The 22,122-nt window shown below is 39.4% G+C and overlaps 1 protein-coding gene across 7 annotated transcripts in view; it reads right to left on the minus strand.

Annotated features, from left to right (window-relative positions):
• Positions 1 to 22,122, minus strand: part of LOC126427032 (zinc finger protein 721-like) — a 233,444-nt gene that overhangs the window by 61,909 nt on the left and 149,413 nt on the right. For 5 of the 7 annotated variants that reach the window (XR_007576503.1, XM_050089208.1, XM_050089207.1 and 2 more), the window contains exon 5: positions 12,177 to 12,214. Coding sequence is in view for 6 of the 7 variants with exons in the window: in XM_050089208.1 (XP_049945165.1) it covers positions 12,177 to 12,214 (38 nt within the window). In the remaining variant the exon portion in view is untranslated. Of the gene's footprint in view, positions 1 to 7,027; positions 7,119 to 11,923; positions 12,103 to 12,176; positions 12,215 to 22,122 lie in introns of those variants that run through there. The other 2 variants (XM_050089205.1, XM_050089204.1) reach the window with 2 other exon arrangements.

The raw sequence follows: 22,122 nt of genomic DNA on the forward strand, positions 1-22,122 counted from the left end.
TCATGTGAAATGTTATTTTCAGAGTTGTAAGTTATTCTTTCTCTACATAAATAAATCATTAGCCAAAACATTAGCTAACTGGTGTTTTGAAACTCAATGGCATCTTCATGAACCTTTATATGAAGATGGAGAAGATGAGGATGACGGAAAGTAATTGGAAAGCAGAGACTACTCATTATATTCAGTGTGTGCACAGGGCACAAAGCTGAGACACTGGAGTTGCAGGATAAGGTCCCAAAGGTTAACCAGTCAGGGAAATGATACATTTCACAGATGTGTTGCTGCATGTTATCTTGCAGGATTAGGAGGAGTTTATACCAGACTTACAGATTAAAAATGAGCATTGGAGCAGAGAAGCAAAGAGGAGAATGAGGCTTTATCCTGCCCCAAGGTTGTCGAGTTACACTGTACAAGGTAACATGAAAAGTCACGTGAGGGGGACAGAAAATGTACTACCTATAAATCATGTTGGTGTCAGAAATTTCCTGGCAGATTAAAACTGTGTGCCGAACCAAGACTCGAACTCAGGACCTTTGCATTTCGCAGGCAAGTGCTCTACTAACTGAGCTACCCAAGCACGACTCATGCCCCCTCCTCACAGCTTTTATCCTGCCAGTATCTCATCTCAAACCTTGTCTCCTAGTTCCCAAACTTCACAGAAGCTCTCCCGCAGACCTCACAGAACTAACTCTCCTGGAAGAAAGGATATTGTGGAGACGTGGCCTTGCCACAGACTGGGGAATGTTTCCAGAATGAAATTTTCACTCTGCAATGGAGTGTGCACTGTCTGTTAGTAAATGATGTGCAGCATCAGTTTTGTTGTTGTCGTCTTCAGTCCAAAGACTAATCTGATGTAGCTCTCCATGTTAGTCTATCCTGTTCAAACTATTTCATCTCGGAGTTACTACCACAACCTACACCCATTTGAGCTTTCTTAATGTATTCAAGCTTTGGCCACTCTTTAAAATTTTTAGCTCTCAAATTTCCTCCCATTATCAAACTGACAACTCCTTGATGTTTCAGGGTGTGTCCTATCAACCAATCCCTTCTTTAGTCAAGCTGTGCCGCAAATTACTTTTTTCCCAATTTTATTAAAAACCTCCTCTTCTGTTATTCACTCTCCTCATCTAATCTTCAGCATTGCTCTGTAGCACCTATCTTTAAAAGCTTCTATTCTCTTCCTGTCTGAAGTGCTTATTGTCCATGTTCCATGTTTCACTTCTGTACATGACTGCACTCCAGACCATTATTTAATTAAAAAAAAAAAAAAAAAAAAAAAAAAAAAAAAAAAAAAAAAAAAAAAAAAAAAGGAAGGCTTCCTAGATGTTAATTAATTCCTCCCATTCAGAGGAACTATTCTTGCCATTGCCAGTCTACATTTTATATCCTTTTTACTTTGGCCATTGTCAGTTATTCTCCTGCCCTAATACCAAAACTCATATGTTATTTTCAATGTCTTATTTCCTAATCTAATTCCCTCAAATTGACCTGATTTAATTTTACTACATCCCATTACCTTTGTTTTACTTTTGTCAGTGTTTCATCTCTTTTGAGACACTATCTGTTCTGTTCAACTGTTCTCCCTATTTCTCTACTGTCTCTGAGAGAATCACAATGTCATCAGCAAACCTAAAAGGTTTTATTTCTTTTTCCTGAACTTTAATTCCCTTTCCTAATTTTCCTTTGCTTTCTTCAACTGTTTGCTCAATTTACAGATTGAATAAGATTGGGGATGGACTACAATCACGTCACACTCCCTTCTCATATGACTTCCCCTTCACATTCTTTCTGGTTTCTGTATAACTGCAACCATGTCACACTCCCAACCTTGTCACACTCCCATAACTGTAGCCTGGTTTCTGTACAAGTTACAAATAATCTCTCAGTCCTTGTATTTTATCCTCACTACCTTCAAAATTTCAAAGAGTGTATTCCACTCAACATTGTCAAGGGCTCTCTCTATACCTACACATGATATAAATGCAAGTTTGCCTTTCTTCAATCTACCTTCTTGGCTAAGTTGTAGGGTCAGTACTGACTCACATGCTCCTACATTTCTCCTTAATCCAAACCAATCTTCCCCAAGGACAGCTTCTACCAGTTTTTTTCATTCTTCTGTAAATAATTTGTGTTAGTACATTACAACTATGACTTATTAAATAAAAGGCTCAACAGTATTCACACCTGCCTTCTTCAGAACTGCAATTATTATTTTTTTCATGAAGCTCAATTTGTCAATCTCATAGTCTTGCATACATACCAGACAGAATAATTTTGCCATGACTAGCCATCCCAAGAATCTCAATAATTGTAATGGAATTCTGTCTACTCCAGGGGCCTCGATTCATCTTAGATCTTCCAGTTCTCTGTCAAATCCTTTCCACAGTACCGTATGTCCCAACTCATCTTCACCTACTTAATCTTATCTTTCGGCAACATTGTACTCAAGTTTGTTTCCTTTGCATGGACTAATTATACAGACTGGGACAAGTATAGGTGAAGATATTTTCATATGTGGTACTTAATATGTACATACATCAGTATGTTGGTTGTTTTTATTCTGCATCGAACCCATAAACACATGACAAACTTTACGCCCTGGCATTTTTTGCACGATCACAACTGCATCACTAACTGAACTACTCCTGTCGCTATGCGCTTATCATTTTGCATCCGTGTCCACACTTCAATACCTGATCGGCTAGCCAGTGGAAAACAGGTATTAATGGCTTACTCTTGGCAAATGTACTTGAAGGTACTAACCAACCTAAAAACATACAATTTGTAATGGCTGTAACTATTAGTCAGCGAATGATGTAAATACTGATGTAATGTTGTTCAGTACAGTACACCATTCTCAATCAAGAATAGAAAAATATGCACTTATTCCCATTATACCCAGTACATTCCTTCCACTATGTATCCCCTTCTTTGCTTACTATTGGTATGCCATCTTGATAAGCTACTTAACTTTTCTCCAAAGGTATCATTAATTTTCCTATAGGCAGCATTTATCCTTTCCCTAGCTATGTATGCTTCTATGGCTTTTTACTTGTCCTCTAGACATTCCTGCTTAGTCATTATGCACTTTCTGTCAATCTCATTTCTTAGATGCCTGTATTCCATTTTGTTTGTTTTATTTGCTTTATTTTTATACTTCCTCATTTCACCACTCACATTCAGTATCTCTTGCGTTATGCTATACATAGCAGCGTACCCACATTCCTATTTTCTTATTCATTACTTATCCCACATTACCCCTGTTTGATTTCCTGTTGATAACTCTGCACTGATCTAGCCAGAACTCCTGTTCTTCTTGCCACCAGACTTCACTAATTGCCGGTTTACTGAACTCTAACCTGTCAATTTCCCTTTTTAAAACCAACCTACTTCATTAACGGCTCAAACATTCCACTCTCCAAGCTGTAAAATACCATTTTTGTCTTTTCGTATGATGATATCCTCCTGAGTAGTCATCCCCCTTCCTCCACACCTCCCACGTGCTCTCTCTCTCTCTCTCTCTCTCTCTCTCTCACACACACACACACACACACACACACACACACACACACACACACACACACAGAGAGAGAGAGAGAGAGAGAGAGAGAGAGAGAGAGAGATCAAATGGCAAACTATTTTACCTCTGTAATATTTTATCCAAGAGAATTCCATCATCATTAAGTCATACAATAAAGACGCATGTCCTCAGGAAGGAAATAACAGCTCTCATTTCCCCTTGCTCTCAACATTTTTGGACCACTTGTTGGGTGAGTCAATGACAAAAATAGATTCAGGGTCTGGATTCCTTCAAAATGTAACATAGTCTCAAGTCATGATGTAACATTTAAGCCAGAAGGAGTCCGTAGTTTCTGTTGGGGTCATGGGGGTGGGGGGTGGTAGTGCTCAATAATCCTTACTAAACAACTGACAATCAAGGGATGAAACCAGCAGGAACCAGCTTTGTGATGTTCTGCAGGCATTTTAAATACTTCAATAAGTGTCATTTAATTAAAATGATAGGTATTTTCAATGTGAACGGCATCAAGATGCTGCAGAATTACGTGTTTTCGATTTCCGGATCATACTGAATACTGTAACATTACCAGCCACATATTCCGCGACGATAATTTTCATGCCAACCAGTCCAGAACTGCGACTACAGGCTGAAAAAAATGTTCTGGGTCAATAATATGCCTGAATAGCCTGTAATGTCCTTATATTTGAGCCTCACAGAAAATCTCTGGAACAACCTGAAACAACACATCAATCACGCATGGCGTTGCACAGTCTGTTGGGAATATGAAATGGAACGATCAAATAAACTCAATGAAAGGTGGGGCACGTGACAGACATCAGTTGATTGGTAGGATACTAGAAAAATGCAGCCTATAAAGGAGATGCTTCGAAATACACATGCAGCTATCCTAGAATATTGCTGATAGTTTGGGATCCATACCAAATAGGGACAACAGGTGATACTGAAAGTACACAAAGAAGGGCAGGATGAACTGTCACAGGTTTGTTTGACCAATGGGAAGTGTCATGCAAATGCTGAAAAATCTTAACTGGATGACACCAACTGTCCTGTAATAACCCCCTTACAAAATTCTGAAAAACATTATCAAGTGAAGAATATAGGGATATACTACAAACGCCTACATATTTTTCCCATAAGGACTGCAAAGATAAGGTCAGACTAATAGCAGCAGACACAGACACATTTAAGCAATTGTTCTTCTCACTCTGGAATGGGAATAAAACCTTAATATGTGGTAGGCACAATGGGAAGCACCCTGTGTCATGCAAATCACAAAATATGGATGTGGATATTGATATAGAAGTACATCTGACTGAGATGTGGTGAGAATAAGATGGGTGTACACAGATGTCTGCTCTATCCAAAATGCTGTCCTGTTCTTACCACAGTGAAACAAGTGTTTTTAACATGTGTGGAGGTGTTAAAGTTATCAGAATGACATTACCAATTTTTATATCCATGAGCTCACAACATGAGGTAGTCTTTTCTCTCATGCAGTGTACGTGAATGAAGCAGGAAGAAGAGCAAACAACAAGTGATAGCAGTAACCCTACAGACACCACACAGTGGCTTGAAAAATATACACAAGTGAGCCAAAACATTACGACTATTACCAACTGTGAGACTAAATGCCATCTGATGGACTTAAGGAAAATCGTAAAGAAAGGATACAAGTGCAGCAAGGAGATACGGTGTATCATTCTAGCGATGATGTGTGCTCCAAATGGGAAAATCCACTGACGGAAGCAAGTTTGACAAAGGGCGCATTATTATTTATTCAGGTTTCTGTCACAGTTACATACAATTTCTAAGTGGTGACTAATTTCAAACATAATGTTCATTCTGAAACCTTGGCTGCATTTCAATTGTTTGTTTGAGCACAATTCCATTGATATAGTTACATGACATCTACATGGTATGGATCAGTACAACAAATGTGGTACAGCCATAACAAACAATTGGTACATTTGACAGAATATCTTAAGTGTAAGCCTGAGGGTAAGCTAGTCTGTTGAATGTACCACTTCTGTATTATGTAACAATATTAGGGAAGGAAAGTTGCTACTCACTATATAGCAGATATGCTGAGCCACAGATAGACACAATAATCATAGCTTTCAGCCATTAAGGCCTCTGTCAATAATACACACACACACACACACACACACACACACACACACACACACACACACAAATGCAACTCGCACAGTGTGGTTTCAGTTGCTGAGACTGTAGTCGTGTGCAAGTTGTGTTGCGTGAGTGTGAGTGTGTGTGTGTGTGTGTGTGCGTGCGTGCGTGTGTGTGTGTGTGTGTGTTATTGACAAATACCTCAATGGCCAAAAGCTATAATTGTGAGAATCTTTTTGTTGTCTGTGACTCAGCATCTCCACTGTACAGTGAGTAGCAACTTTCCTTCTCTAATATTGTTACATTCCTTCCCTGATTTTCCATTGTTTGACTTCTGCATTATGGTCATACCACATTTATTATACAGATTTGTATTACATAGATGTCAAGCAAGTACATCAGTGGAATTATGCTCTAACAAATACTTGAAATGCAAGCAATTGTCTGAGAATTATCATTAATGTTCAAAAGTAATTAACACCGAGAAATTGTATACAACTGTGTCACAACCCTGAATAAACAATAATGCAATTTAAGTTGCTGGTCCTTTACCAATAAAATGTTAGAATTACATAAAGACACTGATTGTTATGGCACAGGGTCCAGGAATGTGGAACTCAGACTCTGAAGTTGATCAGCTGTTCTTGTGCCACTGTCATGATTGTCTGTGGAAAGCAGTTTAACCTTTGGCCAGGTGTGGCTGATCAAACTGACACACGCTGAAATTTTCTGTCAATTATATTTCAACACTCGACAGAAATTATGCATTTTCACTAGCAACTTCCCTTCTCCAAATCCCTTTCACTAACAAGTGCTTCGGTATTGGTGTGACTGCTTTGTTGTGAAGAAATGTGCTGATTGCTCAATTTGACACCGAGTGTCCATTCATATTATCAACATAGCTTTGTAAGCAGTACAAAACTACTTTAGAATGCAAAATGGATTTCTCTTCTTTTTGGGCCACTCAATCATTTGTTATGACTATGTGCGTATCAAGTGTCAAATTGATACAGCACATCTGATTGCATTATTTTAGATCAGATGTACTTGATCATGGCAGACATCAGATAACATGTATAATCTCCTCAACTCAAAACATGTTAAAGGAGCCCAACAGCTGTTGTCTGAAGTAGACAGTGATGACTTTTGAAAGGATTTTGAAAATTCAGTGGGAACAGATTGTGATGACAAAACTGAAGGTCATCAGGAAGATTCAAAAACACGAAGATGACAATGAAGATGAAATTTTTGAGAAAAATGTTCATTAGTACACTAGAACACAAAAACAGACAAAATAAAATGAAGTACCACCATCACAGAGAATAAAGTTCTGCACCCACAATATTATTTGAAAGTTACCTGGACCTGTAGGTTCACGGCAAAAGTACTGAGAATGCTTCTGGAGTGCTGGAGCTGCCTCATGGATGACACCATTTCATCCATTTTAGTGCTGTACAATATCATCACAATGAGAACATCAAAGCCTCATTTCAGTATGAAAGAGACAGGAACCAGTATATGTTACTCAACTGAAAACTTTCATGTCTCTTATTTTTAACCTGTGCTACAAAAACTAACAGATAATGCTTAAAGATTCTGTCAGGAAATGATGGGGATGGACTGTCAGAAGTCTTGTACTCTCACAGAAAAAATGTTACGGTAGGGTAGGTGAGAACTGGAAGGATTCCATGGGAAATGCAGCTTTCAGCAATACATACTGAGAAACTCAAACAAATAACACATTACAATACATGCTTCTGGATTCCCAGGTATTTTTGTGGCATAATTTAGAAATATATGTTGAGCGGCAACAACGATTATACCATATGAGCAACACACCTTCAGATCTTGTTCTGACTGTGTGAACCTATCAGTCAGGTCAAAATGTGACAGCAGACAACTAGTTTACCAGTGCTGTCTTACAGAAGAGCTCAGGATGGGAAAAAATCTTCCTTTTTTTGGAACAATGAAGGAACATAAGCATGAGTTTCCTCTGACATTTAGTACCAGCAAATAGAGGAACATCCATAGTACATTAAAAATGTATCAAAAGACAATCTGTTTGATGCACAGTGATACTTTTTGCTCTGATTGTGGTAAAATTCCTCATTTGTTAACACACTCATACAGTGATGGCCACGCGGGGTAGCCGCGCGGTCAGAGGCGTCTTGTCACGGTCTGCGTGGCTCCCCCCATCGGATGTTCAAGCCCTCCCTTGTGTTAGTGTGTGTGTGTGTGTGTGTGTGTGTGTGTGTGTGTGTGTGTGTGTGTGTGTGTGTGTGTGTGTGTCATCCTTAGAATAAGTTAGTTTAAGTTTGATTAAATAGTGTGAAAGCTTAGTAGTTTGGTCCCATAAGACCATACCACAAAATTCCATTTCAAACAGTGGTGATAAGACAGAATGATTAATATTTCTACTGTTGTTGAGCTCTTATGCCATATTTTTCTTTCTATATATAAAGATGCTTACCATTTATACGGTGTTTAATTAGTGAAATTTAATAGAAAAGCAAATGAATAAGTGATGTGATCAATCTCATACGCCACCTACAACCTGTTGTGGAGAACACTGTGACTGACAGAAGGTCAAGGATGATGAAACCATAGGTAGGGGACAGGGCATCACATTTCCATGCTTATCACAGAAAAGAGAGATTTAAGGTTTCCTCGCTCTGTAAAGCAGAATAGTTGGTGACCTGTGGTAGACCTGATGACAGAGTACAATGCTGGTACAGCCACAAGTGTTTCAGAGCACACTGTTGAATGTGGAATTCCACATCAGATGACCCCTTCATGTTCCCATACAGATCCAACGAGTTTGTGATCAATTATTTCAATGGATACAGTGTCATCGAGATTAGGGTGTGGATCAATGGAGATGTACTGCACAGTAAGACGAATCACGTTTCTGGTTATAACAGGTCAATGGTCAAGTCCCGACACTCCATCATCCAGGCAAACTGCTGCTTGAAATGTGTACTGTGTCCCAGATGCATGCCAGTGAGGGCAGTATTATGCCACAGGGGATGCTCATGTGAGCTTCCATGGGGCATTTTGCAGTAATCCAAGGCACCATGACAACTGTACAAGGTATGTGAGAAAAGTAATAAGACTCATGTTTTTAGCTCCCAAAGTTTTTATTTTGTTTTTCCACATATCAATGCAGTCCCTTCAAAGTAATTCCCTTTGGTAGCTATACATCAGCAGAGTCATTGTTTGCACTCTTGGTAGCAGTGCTGAAAGGTTTCTTTTGAACGTTCTCCAGAGTCCCAAAATAATGTCTTTATAAGACACCATTCAATTTAGGGAAAAGAAAAAAATAACACAACAACTGAGATCAGGTGAGTAGGGAACTGCGGAACAACAGGAATTTCTTTTGAGGTCAAAAATTCCGTGATGTAAGTGGCTGTGTGACATGAGGCATTATCATGATGCAGCATCAAATTGTCTGCAATGTCTGGTCTCACTCGATTCACCCTTTTTCTGACCCTTTCAAGGACATATTTGAGAAATACCTAGTTGACAGTTTGTCCTGGAGGGACAAACTCTTGATGAACCACACCCCTACTGTAAATCAAATCAGCATGGTTCTGATCTATGATTTGCTCATTCGAGCTTTCTTCAGTCAATGAGTTGTCTCAGTGTGCCATTCCTCTGCCACTTTGTCTCAGAATTATACTAAAAAATCCAGGATGCATCACCTGTGATCACAACTGAACCATTTGTGGTCACTGGCAATCCTCTCAAAAACATCAACACGTGTTTCTTTGACTGATCTTCTGCTCAGTTGTGAGGTTTTCTGGTACCATTTTAGCACAAACCTTATGTATGTGCAAAATTTTGGTCAAAATTTGATGTACAGTGAAAGTGTTTAAGTTTAATGGGTCATCCATCATCCTTGTTGTTAAATGTTGGTCCGATCACACAAGAGCATGCACACATTCAACATTTTTGTCAGTCTTTGAAGTTGGTCTCCCATACCGATGTTCTTCTTCAAAGTGTTCTCCTTCCAAAAATGTTTTGTACCAGTGAAAATCCTGTGCTCTTGATGATGAATATTCCCCATAGGCCAGTTTCAACTTTTTAAAGGTCACAATCGTGGATTCCTCAAGTTTAACACAAAACTTGATGGCACAACATTCTGTGAATTCTATAGTGCCATTTTTGTGACACACAAAGTGAAACAGAACTTTCCTGACGGTGCTCTCAAAAATCACAAGCTGTGTGTACGGAGCTTAAACTCAAACTGAGCATCTGGAAGGGATTAACACAGTGGTCTGTGTAAGTAGAACAACACAGTGTTGCGAGATCACTCACAGTGTTGTCAGTCTCATTACTTTTTACACACACCTCATAAGCTATGTGAGCATTACTATGAACCACCTCCAGCCCTTCACATTTCACTTATTCTCTTTCAGCAACAGCACCTTCCAGCATGATAACTGTCTGTTCCACAAGGACAGAATCGTGCTGCAGCAGTTCAAGGAGCAGGACAGTGATCTCATGTCAATGTCACAACCACCCTATTTGCTTCATCTGAACTCAATGGAGCACATCTGGGTTGTTATTTGGCACCAACTGTGTGTCCAGAAACCACTATATGTGGACATCTTGGGGAACATATGTCTGCAGATCCACTGAGGACTTGTTGAATCCATGTTACACAGAATAACTGCTGTACTGTGTTCCAATGGTGTGTCAATGGATTATTAAGGAGGTGATCATAAAGTTTTGGCCCACCGGTTTCTACAGGTGCAAATCAGAACTAATGGACACCATCTAGTATAAATAAACTATTTTTTTTATTTATTTATTTTGCAATTTTAATAGTCTATTTTGTAGAGTGCAAGAAGTAAACTGTATGTGAAAGGGGTATAGGACACACAGAACAAACATATCTTGTACGACATCTACTGTGCTGGTTCTGTTTCACTATCAAAGCACTGATAAGTAACGAAATAGATTTTTGTCTTAACGATTTAAGACCTTGGTACTAAGGCACAAATATGAAGTAGTGGTGAATGTACAGTGCCTTACAAAAAAGAAGTGAAGCACCCAGAAGGGGAGGAAGAAATGAAAATAAATGACGCTTCACGGCTCGGGAGAGTACATGACATTACTTCAGTGATTACAAAATCGAGTCAAATTTACAAAAAATCTTATAACTATGATTCAACTTATCAGTATGACGTTTCACCCCCTCTGGCACGGATGCACACACTGATTCAGATGGGAAGAGTGTCATAATGCCACTGTACCTGCTCCCGATGCCAGCTGGCAAAGAACTGTCATAGCCAGTTCACGATATGCTGGATACTGGCACTGAGACAGACTTGACATGTAAGTTAGTCCCACACATTCTATTAGGGACAGGTCTGTGAATCTTGCTGGTGACATCAGCGTCACACATACAGTTCGTAGAGATGTGTGCCACATGCGGACTACCCGTCCCTTTGAAAACTGTCACCAAAATTCTGTCCCACAAGAGGAAGCGGGAAGTCCGAGTCGTATTGATGTGCCACCAGAGTTCCCTCAGTCACTATTAGTCATGATATGAAGTTAAACCCGATGATTTGAACTTCGGTGACACCAAGAGTAATACTGCTGTGCCTCCACAAAATACTGGTAAAATGGGACTTTGCCCCGGGTCGTCGCCATACTTGCTGATAACAGTCGGCAGGGTGGTGCATAAATGCAACCCGTCGCTAAACACAATGTGATGCCATTCACCAGCAGTCCGTGCATCACAGTCTTGGCAACCCTTCTAACGCCATTTGTTTTAACATGTTACTGGAAGTCTGCACAGGGGACTGTAAATCCCCAGGCTGGCTGCTGCCAGTCTCTGAGCAATGGTGTGGGATGACACAAAATGATACAGAGAATACATTATATGTTTTTGAATGGCAGGTACAGATATGAAGGAGTTATGATGTGCTCAATGCACAGCACAACAGTCCTCACTCGTGGTGGTCCAGACATGGTTGATTAGAATCTTGACAAGTATACCTGTCCTCACATACCTGTGCAGTCTGACACTGGACCACTGTCTCAACCGAATGCCCCGCAAATATTGATGCTGCACTAATTTATACTGAATGGAGACCCTCAACACCATCAAGAGCTGATGAATATGTCTCACACAAGGACAAAGCATCTGTATCCTTCACAGCGATCACTCAACATCTGAAACTATACACACACTCTGGTGGCTGTTCTACCAGTCACAGAGAATTATAGCTATAATCATTTACATACCTGCCAATGTTGTGTATGTGTTCAAAGCAAAATTGACACCTGACCATGTCTTCTGGGTGCTTCACTTTTTCTGTCAGTGTGTGGATGATGTTCACAATTGGTTATAAAAAAGTATTATGGATCTATTAAAAAAAATTAAGTTGCACAAAACAAAACTTCAGCTGAATTTCATATCATACTGGTACATCAAATTAGTTATGTACCACATTATTTAAAGATTTATTTGGGCTTTTGTGATAGAGAATAATCTTACCAGGTTCTCGAAGAAGCTGAATCACTCGCATCCCGCATCTGGAACCGAGAAAGTGATCTGTGTACATGTAAGTTACTACTTGTCTGCCCTGAAAGGCAACTAAATGTAAAAGAGGAATCTGTGCTTTAACTAATTTTACTGAACAGACATACTATTTTTCATTTTTTTCTGAAACAGAAATAATTATATTCAATGGCACTGATGGCACAAAGAATGCTGATATTTTCTTTGTTGCTTTAACAGCAGCAATTATTTATTTTTGCCTTTTATATTGATTTCATTTATGAAAGTGACTATCAGAATTGTTACAAGGTGCACTATTGAAGCACCCTGAAAAGCTTTCTATGCTGTAACAATGTTGTGAAAATTTATTGTATTTATGAAGAGGTGAGAGTCCTTGTATAAATATTCTTTTTAGATCCTTAAATATATGCAGAAACATGATGCATATGTAACTGTTTCTTGAATCACCATAATACGTATCCAAAAAGAGTACTAAAACCCTACCAATGTTATGCAATGTTCTACCATTTTAGCAGTAGTAACGCCCAGTGTGACTGCTGTGTCTTTATTAATGAGATGATGTGACATTATGTACGCAATTCACGATAAGAAAGGCAACTGTGAGCCTGTTCCCGTAACAATTATGAGTAAATAAAACTAGTGAACAAAATGATCATCACTATCTCCTTTGTTCGTACAGTTGCCTATGGGAATAGGAGAAAGTGATGAGGGAACAGTTCTTCATAATCTTCGATCCGATGTCACGCAACCGAAAGAAATGAGTAAAAGTTATGTGAGTGACCATTATTCAACACTTCTGCTGCATAGTTCAAGAACTCTCTTCAACATCATATTTTACAGACCTTTGCTTATTTTTTGACATTAGGTTTGGGACACTGTAACAGCCTTTCATGTTACATAATTAATGCATGTATGTATGTATGTATGTATGTATGTATGTATGGTTAATGAAATCTTTTAACCCCCATAACTTGCACAGTAGCTCCTGACATAGTCACTTGTGTGGATGACAGGTGTCATCCACAACATAAACAGTGCATTTGTACACTTTGAACAGTGTATCTGGATTATTTTAGTAGTGTTTTATTTAAATCAAAACATAACACATTTAATACACCAACGCAGTAAGTTAACTCCAGGCAAACGCCGGGATGGTTCCTCTGAAAGGGCATGGCCGACTTCCTTCCCCATCCTTCCCTAATCCGATGAGACCGATGACCACACTGTCTGGTCTCCTTCCCCAAACCAACCAACCAACCAGTAAGTTATGCACTAGGTGAAAAATATTTTTGGCACTTGTTTGTAAATAGCTGCAGTACCTCTCTCATGGCACCCAACTTGTCATTCTCTGTGAACCCTTCTATTGAGGATAGTATAAAAACTTCAGACATCTCCACTGAAACCTGGAATGGTTTTCACTCATGCATAGGAAGCATGATTCAAGTCAGTTGCCTTTTGAATTAACCCACAACCTTGATAAACTTTTTCTAGAATGTCTCAGAGATCCACACAAACATTGCAAACCCTAGAAGAGATATCATGAACTTCACTGTTGTAAATATTTGTACACATTGCAATAATGGATATTACATTTTATCCAAAAATAACTTCATAATATCAATTTCCATCATTTTTACACTACCTTCATTTTTGGCTACATATATGTGCATAACATTAATACAAGATCTTGTTCTAACATTGGTAGAATATTTACTTTTCCCCCACTTAGCTATTCCATCTTTTCCTAAAAGAAATATGTCCTCTTTATTACTTCTTCCTGTGATTCACATTCAGCATTTTCTGACACTTCTTATTCTCTTCCTCAGTCATGAGCACTTTTATGTACACAATCCTCATTCTCTGAGTCAGCAACACCATTGTTAGGACTTCATCACTGAGCTCATGGAATCATTCTAGCCATACATCAGGAACTCTGCTAAGCTCTGTACATGTTTTTTTATTACTTTTGACACCTACTGTAAAAACTAAAAGTATAGAAGATATTTACTTCTCATAAATAATTATTGTAGGCATAAAGCAAACCAACTGTAATTAGTTTCAATATGCCTGAAATTACACACATGAACGTTGCATTGAATCTAACAAAGCAGTAAAGGAAATACACTTACTTTTTTCAAATTGTAACTACATTGCTCACACAGATGGCCACTCTTCTCCATGCTATAATAAAATTTCAGAAACAATGCAACCCTGTGTACTTGAAAGTCAATAATGGCTAAAGCTAACAGATGGAGAGTTAATGGAAAGGTACTCTAAACGCTGCAAACTCGATCCAGCCCAATCAAACAAAACAGAGCGGAGAAATAACATGGCTGACAAGCATCATCTGTGTAAGCAATGGAAGATTAAGAAGCATGATGGCCTACCCATTATCAGTTCTACAGAATGCAACCTCTTGCAGATTGGAGTATAAATATTGGAAAAGATTTTTATTATTGTTTTATGGCACTAGTCTTAGTGGTTATCAATGCCTCAAATGTAAAAAAATTACCAGTCGATAGAATATGGTGTCATATGTCCAGATATGGCATTAAAACATGATAAAAAATTGAACACATAATATAACAGCTATGTGCCTAAACACTCAACGCATTATACTAGCAAAAGAAACTAGGATGTATCAAAGTCAAAAAAATGCAAATCCCTAAGATGGAGAGATAGAAAACAAGAACAGCACATAAAAATAAAAAGATTGTTAAGGCATTACAGTAGAAGCTTTCCCTCACAAATCACAGGAAACACTCTATGCCAACACGTGTGAGCAATAGAGATGTGCCTACAATTAGCTCACTCCTTAGTTCATCCAAATTAGCATACTGAATGAAAATACGTGGCTCAATGAGACCGCACCCACACATATTCATATCATACTAAGGTAAAATCGGGAATGAACAATGTATGCCCAATGTGAGCTCAACACAGTATAGCAGACATCTTTGACAAAAACAAAAGGAAACACAACCATACCACAGCACTGCTCTGAATTTCTTGTGACAGGCAGCATCTTGCCATTCTGTGTGCAAAGCTCTCAAAATGATGTGCCTTGGCTTTGATCACATTCACCATCAGAATTTCTAAAACAGCCTTCTTAGCCTTTCAATCACCAAATACATTCTCTGGTAAACCAGTATACAGTAGGCAGCTGAGTAGAAGGTCTGCAAAGAGTCAGGTGGGAAGTGGGAAATAGTTCTTCCCTTTTCTCCCTTTTGTGCTTCTACTGTCCACCATCTGTGCTGTCGACTGTCGAAAAAATATTATCTCACTGGAAGACTAAATTGTTATATTGTTCACCATTCAAGGTTTTCCATTTTCTTTTACTTTTTATGTATTGCACCAGTGAAAAAGATCAAAGTTCTAGTTAAGTGCAGACATCTCATCTGCATTATAAGCAAAAAATTGATAGAAAATCCATTCTCAATTTTTTTAACTGAATAAAAGGAAACATATATTTTGCCTACAAAACTTAGTCCACAACTTGGATACACAGTACCAGTATCAATGCTAACAATACATCAGCTAATTACATCATGCATACACAAATAATTTAACTGATATTATTCTGGAAGTATCAGTCCACTGATGAGGCGAGAGGCTTTATGTATTTACAGCACTCAGACCTCTTCAAGTCAGTCACAGTTAATAATGTCTATGTAATTATATCTGTGAAAATGTTTTTAGAACAGTGAGCACCTTTCTCACTTGAGCATGTCACTGACTCACAGTCGGATTCCTGTTGCACGCATCCTTCTCAACTGCGAACAGTAACTCTGTACTTGTACAGATTTACCAGAGGTGCACACAGGAGTATCTTAAATATCAAACCAAAGTATGTGACAGTAGACAGCACCAATCATTTGCATCTTGACATCACACTGGATCATAACACAGCGTGAAATCACAGTTTTCTGGGGCCCACACTTCGTAACATATCACTTCCTGGCCACCCGTATACCCTCATCCCATTCACAACTTCGTACACCAGGGATGTGCATTTACAGTGTCTAGGGGATGGAAGCTTTCATCTCATAAAGAGAATGGACTAGAGTCTTCCCTCAATCTTCTCAAATGGGTGGGGGTGTGGACTGACAACACTGTTTTTGAGGGTGAGCTATTTCCCCAGCCTGGCTAGTATCTTAACAGCAACTGTACCACCTGTATGAAACAAACTATAGAAAACAGCTGCTTTCTAGGTCCTATTAATGAGAGATGTAAATGGGCCAGGGAAATACACCGGCTGCCAAAAATGTGAAGCACCACAAGATATGGTCATAAGTCAATCTAACTTTGTACACTTAAACACCACCAGCAAATATGTAAACGATTAGAGTTGCAATTCCCTGTGACAGATTTATCGCGAAAGCACATTAGTGTCGGTCACATTTAATGTCATTAGCAGGCCAGGAGGGGTATATTAATGGCATGAGCAGCATCATACATTCAGTGATCACTGCGAAGGACATGGAGATACCACATACTTGTGTGAGACAGCATTATCAGTTTCTGACAAGAGTTTTAAAAGGGCCTCATTGTGGGCGTCCATTCGGCCGGCTCATCAAATCGTGCAGTATCTAGATTTGTAGGGCATTCGGATAGACTGCACGGGAATGAGAGTGGAGGCATAATCCTCATCAATTTTTTGGACACACGTCTAATCACCACGAGGAAGGATCATTGTATTGTTCACTGAGTATGTTGTAGCCCCTTCATATCTGTGTCTACCATCTGGAAACAATTAAACCACTCTCTGTAATGTTCGGTGTCATCCTGTGCCATTGGTCAAAGACTAGAAGCAGGCAGGCTAGGGAAGTACAACTTCATGTGTAGGCTACTTTTAACATCAGAAAAATTATATATAAAAACAAAGACTTTAAAGACATTAAAAAAAAAAAAAGTCTTTAAATATGTCTGCTTGTGTCTGTATGTGTGGATGGATATGTGTGTGTGTGCGAGTGTATACCTGTCCTTTTTTCCCCCTAAGGTAAGTCTTTCCGCTCCCGGGATTGGAATGACTCCTTACCCTCTCCTTTAAAACCCACTTCCTTTCGTCTTCCCCTCTCCTTCCCTCTTTCCTGATGAGGCAACAGTTTGTTGCGAAAGCTTGAATTTTGTGTGTATATTTGTGTTTGTTTGTGTGTCTATCAACCTGCCAGCGCTTTTGTTCGGTAAGTCACCTCATCTTTGTTTTTATATATAATTTTTCCCATGTGGAATGTTTCCTTCCATTATATTGATATCACTACTTTTAACATCACAATATAAAATGTCTCCATTCGGAGGGTTGCAAGACTGTGACGCACGGACTGCCGATGAATTGCACCGCATTACGTTCAGCAATGAATCGCAGTTCTACACTACTCTGATGACCTTAACAACTGAGTATGAAGGTGACTTGGGGATAGCTCTCATTCTTCCAACGTTCCTGACAGGCACAGTCGCATTATAATTATTGGCACAGTGGCATTATAATTATTATACTCCCAGTACTACAATATTGGGAGTTCTCATGTATGACTTCTGGTTACAGCTGGTAGTGATTAAAGGAATTTGAATGGCACTACGGAACATCACATACATCCTGCACCCTCACGTTACCTCTCATGTGACAGCATTGCGGTGCCAGTTTTCAACAGGACAGTGCTCGCCCACACACGGCACGTGTCTCTACGGACAGTCTGCACAGTGTTGTGGTACTCCCGTAGCCATAGAGATCCCCGTATCTGGCCCCGACAGAACTCCTGTGGAACCAGCTCAGATGTCAACTCCACACCAGTGCCAGTATCCAGGATAATGAGGACCAGTTACAACACTTGCCTGCCAGGAGAGGGTGTGACGGCTTTACGACAACCTTCACGACTGAATCAGTGCATATATCCAGACCACATTGGATGCTATCTCACAATGATAAGTTGGCTCATACTGCCATGTTCTTCACAAATCTGACTCAATATCACATACCCACATAGTCCATTAAGTTCCATTTTCTTTTGTCCTTCCCTTATGAGTGCTTCACTTTTTAATCAGGCAGTGTATTCCTGAAGCAGACTGACCAAAAGACTGGAATATTAAAATAATTTCACGGAGCATTTTTGGGAATTCACAAAATGGGTAGTGATGGTAGCAGGTAAGTCATGGACCGTGTGAGGCAGATGTGTCATTTTAAAACAGAGTTGAGTGTATCAAATTGGGAATGAATGATCCTGCCTGTGCATAAAGTTTTGGAAGAGTTGACAATTTCATTCTGGGACATGTACACGGAAACCTGTTTGGTCACTGGCCAGTTCTATAGGGCAATGTTGCAACTTAGTGAGCCAAATTCTCGGTAGGAAGAGGCCACACAACAGAGTATAGAACCATCAGCTAGTCATTTAACTGACAAAGCTGACTTGGAAAGATCTAACAGAACACAATAAATTCCATTTGTCCCAATGAAACCTGAAGTGTGGTGTTTCTCTGTGTGCTCCTCATCATCGACTTATAAACACCTATCCTAGATTATTTATGAAGGAAATAATCCGTGGGAGTTGCTAGAGACCAGCTGGAGATAGTGCAGTGACAGATCTCATTTTCCCATCTAGTGGTCAGATTTATGAGGCTTCTGAAAGCAATTCGATTGTTACACATTTTAAACCCTTGCTTATAGGTCAAAGCGAACCTCATGACCCTTATTTAGACTGATTTAATATTGTGACAATGCAGCAAATTAATGCAGATCTACCAACTAATGTTCCCGAATAAATTTGTGGATTTGTAATTTGCCACGCATGTTGTGCATTTCTAAGAATGCACAGATACTGTCTGTGGCTGAGAGTAGGTCTTCACACAACCCTACAGAAGCTCTAAGTATGGGAAGAAGGAACATTTCAACATGTTGCAAAGCTTTAAGAAGGACAAGAAACTTAGGGTAGAATTTAATGTCCCTTTGACAACTAGGTAGCTGGGCACTGAACAGGGGCTTCAGCTGGGGAAGGAAACCAGCCGTGCATTTTTTAAAAGAACTCTATTGACATTCACCTTAAGCACTTTAGGCTAACCACTGACAAACCAAATACTATGCGCAAGATGCAGGTTTAAACTGCTGTCTTCTCAAATGTGGGCCCAGTGCATTCCCAGTGTATCGCCAAACTCGGTGTTCCACACCCAGAAGGATTCCCTCGTTTATGGGTCTATGGAATGAAAATTAATCTAATCTAATCTAATCTTGCGTTGTGGGTACCACCCTGGCAGAAAATGTGCTCCATACAGTGGGCAAAGCCTTCTGTTTTTACACATCTGGACACACCGTGCTCACTGACTCTGGACCCAACTGAGCACACAATTTTCAAGCAGAAGTGTCTGTAAATTACAGAAAGAAATGTGTGTTAGTACTGTAGGTTATCCTGAAGAATTGCGACTCAATGACGAATCATGGTCACATGTGCTCGCCCAGACTCCGTCACATGAACAGCACCCAATTCACATTGTCTTGTATCCATGGAAATGACAGCCATGTCCTCAGAGTTAATAAGAAGGGAAAGCTTCACGAGCATAACAAAGGTAAAGTTACAAGACAGGCATCACCAGGGTGTGACAACAGGCTTAAATAAAGTTTCAGATGCTCCAAGTCATGCAGAAGGAATCTTTCTAGCCAGTGGCACCAGAGGGATGCCAGTCACACTTAAAAAATAACACTGTAAGGTGTAAATAAAATTTCAGAATGAGAGTAAGAGAGGGATAAGGAAGAGAGTCCCTGGAAGGGGCGCATATATACCTTGATGAGCCTATAGCAGGTCCAGGATATAAATTTACAACAGATGTCTCCCTACCTCCGCCCAGCTTCTGAAAGACACTGCATAATTGGAGCCAATGAGACGGCGAGGGTTTTTCAACATTACACCAAGTCAGGTACTCGCAGGGGTGAAGGGGTAATTTATTAAAATTGGGATGCTGATGCTCTGAAAGAGAATCATGGCAGTCAGAGCAGACAGGAGTAGAGGATAGATAGGACAGGCAGGTCCTAGTGGAGGTGAAGAGAGAGCAGTACTGGCAGAAACAGCCAAAGTTATTAGTTGAGTAGGGTTGAGCAGTGTTATCTACAATAGTTCAGGGCAGTAGATGGAGTTCTAGCTGGATAGCTGAGGTCTCCTAAGTGCCATGTCATGGGTGGAGACACAGTTAGTACTGACAAGTTCTTTAAAAACACAAACAGTGGCATTTACTCACCACCCCTTTGTAAAGACTTAGTCTTAGTAAGGTGTGGGATGCGTCACCAATAGCCTCTCCCACACAAATGTCAACCTCTCCGGCACGTGGTATCCCCTGCTACGCTAACGAGGCTCTGGCGACCGAGTTTCTCCCGGGATAAGGAGAACCCTCTACTAAGTCAACGACCTTCTACAGGGCGGATGAGCTGGTAGAGCAAGGGCACCCTCTTGTCCTTGGAGTGAGAAATCACTCCTAAAGACGGAAGAATCACCAAGGGTGGTCAACGGCATAGGATGCTGAAGGCAACGGGAAACCACAGCATTAAAGATCCAATGGATATCCCCAGGAAAACTCATCATGGCAGGGTTCAATGTCAAATTATCCAGAGTTTCAACTCCCCCACTCGGATCTCCGGGGGGGAGAGCCTTGAACAATGCCACAAGTAAATACAAAAATAATGCAACAATAGCAACTTGGAATGTAAGATCATTATACCAACCAGGCAAAGTAAATAATGTTATGCAAGAAATGAAACGCCTAAAAATTAACATTTTGGGTGTAAGTGAAACAAGATGGCCTGACTCAGGAGAAATGACCATTGACAACATGAAAGTATATTACTCGGGAAATTCTGATAGCCAGCACAGGAATGGGGTAGGAATAATTTTAGATGAGTATGCTAGTAAATCTGTCAGAAGCATTTTACCAATCTCAGATAGAGTAATCAGTCTACATTTACAAACGAAACAAACAAATATTAATTTAATCCAAATCTATGCTCCAACAGCTGACAAAGACCAAGAAGAAATAGGAAAATTTTATGAAGAATTAACACAAGCAATAGGAACCTCAAAAAGCAGAGACATTATTATCATCATGGGAGATTTTAATGCCAAAATAGGTGAAGGAAGTGAAGGTGATCTTATTGGACCTTTTGGTTTAGGAACAAGAAATGAAAGAGGAGATTTGCTGTCACAATTTTGCCAGGAAAACAATCTGTCTATTACAAACACATTTTTTAAACTCCCTAAACGAAGACTTTATACTTGGAAATCACCAAGAGACTGCAATGAAGAAGTTTGCAGAAATCAAATTGATTTCATACTTATAAACAAGAGGTACAAAAATTCTATTCATGGTGTGAAAACATATCCAGGAGCTGATATATTTTCTGATCATAACCCTTTAGTAGCAAAGTTCCATGTGAAACTGAAAGCCATACAAAAGAAACAAAAGAAGGACTATATAAATACAACTATTCTAAGAGACCCCTTGACTAAACAAAAGACTTCTGAAGAGATTAATAAGGAATTAGTTAGGATAAAGAATAATCAAACAGAAGACATTGATGGCAAATGGGAACTTATAAAAGACACATTAAATAATGCATGTAAAAACACAATGGCGACCAAACACGACAACATGAAAAAGAAGTGGATGACAGAGAAGATATTACAATTGATGGAACAAAGAAGAATACTTAAAAATAGAGATGAAAGTGAGTATAAAAGATTACATGCAGAAATACGAAAAGAAACACGGCGAGCAAAAGAAGAATGGTACAAGGAACAATGCTCTGAAATTGAGAGTTATGAAACAAGACATGATAGTTTCAACTTACACAAAAAAGTTAAAGATTTAGCTGGACTTAATAAAAAGAAAAGTACAAGTTTATTGTTAGATAAAAATGGCAAAATAATTCCTGATGTTAAAGGTAAAC

The sequence above is a fragment of the Schistocerca serialis genome, chromosome 11 (assembly GCF_023864345.2).
Source record: "Schistocerca serialis cubense isolate TAMUIC-IGC-003099 chromosome 11, iqSchSeri2.2, whole genome shotgun sequence".
Taxonomy (NCBI): Eukaryota; Metazoa; Arthropoda; class Insecta; order Orthoptera; family Acrididae; genus Schistocerca; species Schistocerca serialis.